Genomic DNA, 5,000 nt, shown 5'->3' with positions numbered 1-5,000 from the left:
ATATTGCATTGTTGCATTTCTTTTCACAGTTCATGAACTTACATTCATATTTTTTTGAAGTTTTATTCAATAAATATATTCATAAAGGATTTTTGAATTGTTGCTATTTTTAGAATATTTTTAAAAAATCTCACGTACCTCTTGAAATACCTTCAAATACCCCCAGGAGTACGTGTACCCCCATTTGAGAAGCACTGCTCTACATCATTAGTGTAATTAATTTTTCCTAAAAAACCTGACACATCAGATCAAATGTATGCATTGCACACATAGTCCACACGAGGGCAGTATTTGACTTATTAGAGGGCTGTCGGTCAACCTGCGAGATTGCCACAAAGAAGAAACAAGACAGCTGTTTTGAGAAACGTCGTCAAATTTCAAAGGGATGAGGTAAGATTTTTTATTTACTAATGCATATTTAATGGTCCTGTGATGAGTCAATGAGACGCCAACGAGAAATTGTCAAACAAAAAGCTTTATTTGTTTCAGCGAGCCCCCGACTGGAACTGCAGCTCCAGGAGAACAAGAATGGGCCAGACTACTCCTCTGATGTCCTCTCGGAAAATTATCCTTAAAATACCTTTTGAGGTAAGTTGTTGTTTGACCAGTTAATCTATTTCCTGTGATCGGTTTAAGTCGGACCACTTCCAACACCTGTCCTCTACCCCTATCCGTGGGGGTTTCCTCCCAGATGTTGCTAATGTCTTTAAAATATCTTTAAAAGACCCAGGACACGTTGGAAAGACTTTGTCTCCCGGCTGGCCTGGGAATGCCTCGAGATTCCCCGGGAGGAGCTGGACGAAGTGGCTGGGGAGAGGGAAGTCTGGGCTTCCCTGCTTAGGCTGCTGCCCCCGCGACCCGACCTCGGATGAGCGGAAGAAAATGAAGGTACAGAAACATTAAAATGGTCAATTAGTGTTTAAAGAATTATAATTACAATCAAGCAAAATAATGTTTACATTATATTGTATAATTAGAGGTAAATGCATATCATATTTGGTGTATTTTGTGGCGATCACTTGGTTTTGCAATTATAAATTATGGCCGTCTGATTTTTATGAAGGAGAAAAAAAAACAAAATTATGACTTTTTGTAGGTTTTGTATTTTTTAGATAGCAAATAATTCTAACATTGAAGATACTTTGAAAATGCTAAAGATTGTGTATTCCAGTGATGTGGAGCAAGATAACTAAAGTAATTTTTATGGTTGGAACTAACATGATAGACATTACGTTTTAGTTTGTTATAAAATTGATACAAATTGAAAATAATTTACTAGAAATTGGGAGGGGGGAATTCTAAGTACCAATAAAAGCTCCAGCTTCAAATAATTGGACAACTTTCATTGTCCTGAAAGTGTTTACATGCACTTTATTAGCACGTCATGTAAAGTGCATCTGAAAAGTATTCACAGCGTTTCACTTAATATCACAGAAATATCTCAAAACATTCCTGCAGCTATATTTGTAACAATAAACTTGAATACATTTAAACAAGCCCAATACACGTTAAATTAAAAATCTTTATTTAAAAAAAAAAAGACAAAATCGAACACATGATGGCATACAAGATGTCTACATCTTGGATGGCAATAAAAGACCACAAGAGGGTGGAGGTTTCCCACCTTGTAGCAAGTGCAATAAAGTTGGAGGCTGCAGAAACTATCTCACCGGAGATTCTCTCTGTTGTCGCTGTCAACATAATCCTCCATGGCAGTCTGTAGACACAAGTTGATATAGAAGGTCACGCTCAATAATTGTGCAGAACATATCTACGCCAGAGGTCCCCAAACTACGGCCCGCCAGAAGCCCCAAGTTAAAAAAAATTCAATAATTACAATTTTTTTTTAAAATCTGTCCCTTCTAATCCCTTTTTACTTTTGTTAACGGTTGTGTCTCCTAGCCGCTCAGTCAAATCATATTGTTGTAAAATGCATTTTCCCATCGATAATGTGACATCAGAGGCAAGAGCATGCTCTTTCGTTTGTTTATTATTGTAGCAACATAATGGTTAACCTTTTGAAGACTTTTGTATGCGTGTGCATGTGTATATACATATACATGTGTGTGTATATACATGTGTGTATATACACATGTATATGTATACACATTTGTATATATGTATATGCATGTACATTTATGTATATACATGTATGTATATACATGCATGTACATGTATATACATGCATGTACATGTATATACATACATGTATGTATATACATGCATATACATGTATGTATGTATATACGTACATGTATGTATGTATATACGTACATGTATATACACACATACATGTATGTATATACATACATGTATAAACATATATACATACATGTATGCATATACATATGTTTGTATATGTATGCATATATATACATACATACATATGTATGTACACACATACATATGTATGTACACACATACATATGTATGTACACACATACATATGTATGTACACACATACATATGTATGTACACACATACATATGTATGTACACACATACATATGTGTGTACACACATACATATGTGTGTACACACATACATACATATGTATGTGTGTACATACATACATATGTATGTACACACATACATATGTATGTACACACACATGTATATACATTGATACATTTATGTGTGTACGTACATACGTACGTGTGTGTACGTATGTGCGTACGTGTGTGTACGTACGTGCGTGCGTGCGTGCGTACGTACGTACGTGTGTGTGTATGTATGTGTGTACATACGTATGTGTGTACGTACGTACGTGTGTATGTATGTGTGTACATACGTATGTGTGTACGTACGTACGTGTGTATGTATGTGTGTACATGTACGTATATACATACGTATATGCATATACATACATGTATGTATATACATGTATGTATGTATATACATGCATGTGTATACATGTATGAATGTGTATGCATGTGTATACATGTATGAATGTGTATGCATGTGTATACATGTATGTATGTATGTGTATGCATGTGTATACATGTATGCATGTGTATACGTGTATGTATGTGTATGCATGTGTATACGTGTATGTATGTGTATGCATGTGTATACGTGTATGTATGTGTATACATGTATGCATGTGTATACATGTTTGTGTATGCATGTGTATACATGTATGCATGTGTATACATGTTTGTGTATGCATGTGTATACATGTATGCATGTGTATACATGTATGTGTATGCATGTGTATACATGTATGCATGTGTATACATGTATGTATGTGTATGCATGTGTATGCATGCATGTGTATGTATGTGTATGCATGTGTATGCATGTGTATACATGTATGCATGCATTTGTATGCATGCATGTGTATGCATGTGTATACATGTATGCATGCATTTGTATGCATGCATGTGTATGCATGTGTATACATGTATGCATGCATTTGTATGCATGCATGTGTATGCATGTGTATACATGTATGCATGCATTTGTATGCATGCATGTGTATGCATGTGTATACATGTATGCATGCATGTGTATGCATGTGTATACATGTATGCATGCATGTGTATGCATGTGTATACATGTATGCATGCATGTGTATGCATGCATGTGTATGCATGCATGTGTATGCATGCATGTGTATGCATGCATGTGTATGCATGCATGTGTATGCATGCATGTGTATGCATGTGTATACATGTATGCATGCATGTGTATGCATGCATGTGTATACATGTATGCATGCATGTGTATACATGTATGCATGCATGTGTATACATGTATGCATGCATGTGTATACATGTATGCATGCATGTGTATACATGTATGCATGCATGTGTATACATGTATGCATGCATGTGTATACATGTATGCATGCATGTGTATACATGTATGCATGCATGTGTATACATGTATGCATGCATGTGTATACATGTATGCATGCATGTGTATACATGTATGCATGCATGTGTATACATGTATGCATGCATGTGTATGCATGTGTATACATGTATGCATGCATGTGTATGCATGTGTATACATGTATGCATGCATGTGTATGCATGTATGCATGCATGTGTATGCATGTATGTATGCATGTGTATGCATGTATGTATGCATGTGTATGCATGTATGTATGTATGTATGTGTATGCATGTGTATATGCATGTGTATGCATGTATGTATGTATGTATGTGTATGCATGTGTATACATGTATGTGTATGCATGTGTATACATGTATGTATGTATGTGTATGCATGTGTATACATGTATGTATGTATGTGTATGCATGTATGTATGCATGTATGTATGCATGTATGTATGCATGTGTATACATGTATGTATGCATGTGTATGCATGTATGTATGTATGCATGTATGTATGCATGTATGTATGCATGTGTATGCATGTGTATACATGTGTATACATGTGTATGCATGTGTATACATATATGTATGCATGTATGTATGCATGTGTATACATGTATGTATGCATGTGTATGCATGTATGTATGCATGTGTATGCATGTATGTATGCATGTGTATGCATGTATGTATGCATGTGTATGCATGTATGTATGCATGTATGTATGCATGTGTATGCATGTGTGTATGCATGTGTATGCATGTGTGTATGCATGTATGTATGCATGTGTATGCATGTATGTATGCATGTGTATGCATGTATGTATGCATGTGTATGCATGTGTATGCATGTGTATACATGTATGTATGCATGTGTATGCATGTGTATACATGTATGTATGCATGTGTATACATGTATGTATGCATGTGTATACATGTATGTATGCATGTGTATGCATGTGTATACATGTATGTATGCATGTGTATGCATGTGTATACATGTGTGTATGCATGTGTGTATGCATGTGTGTATGCATGTGTGTATGCATGTGTATGCATGTATGTATGCATGTATGTATGCATGTGTATGCATGTGTATGCATGTGTATGCATGTGTATGCATGTATGTATGCATGTGTATGCATGTGTATGCATGTATAT

The 5,000-nt window shown here is 35.5% G+C and overlaps 1 protein-coding gene across 5 annotated transcripts in view; it reads right to left on the bottom strand.

Moving 5' to 3' along the window:
• Positions 1-1,508: 1,508 nt before the first annotated feature.
• The window catches only part of pif1 (PIF1 5'-to-3' DNA helicase homolog (S. cerevisiae)), a 146,156-nt gene continuing 142,664 nt past the window's right edge, over positions 1,509-5,000 (bottom strand). For all 5 annotated transcript variants that reach the window (XM_061919839.1, XM_061919841.1, XM_061919838.1 and 2 more), the window contains one exon: positions 1,509-1,717. In XM_061919839.1, the coding sequence (XP_061775823.1) occupies positions 1,667-1,717 (51 nt within the window). In that variant the 3' untranslated portion in view covers positions 1,509-1,666. The remainder of the gene's footprint in view (positions 1,718-5,000) is intronic.

Source organism: Nerophis ophidion, linkage group LG14 (assembly GCF_033978795.1).
Source record: "Nerophis ophidion isolate RoL-2023_Sa linkage group LG14, RoL_Noph_v1.0, whole genome shotgun sequence".
NCBI lineage: Eukaryota > Metazoa > Chordata > Actinopteri > Syngnathiformes > Syngnathidae > Nerophis > Nerophis ophidion.
The sequence above is the reverse complement of the archived record's forward strand: the minus strand, read 5'-3'. Positions and strand labels throughout refer to the sequence as shown.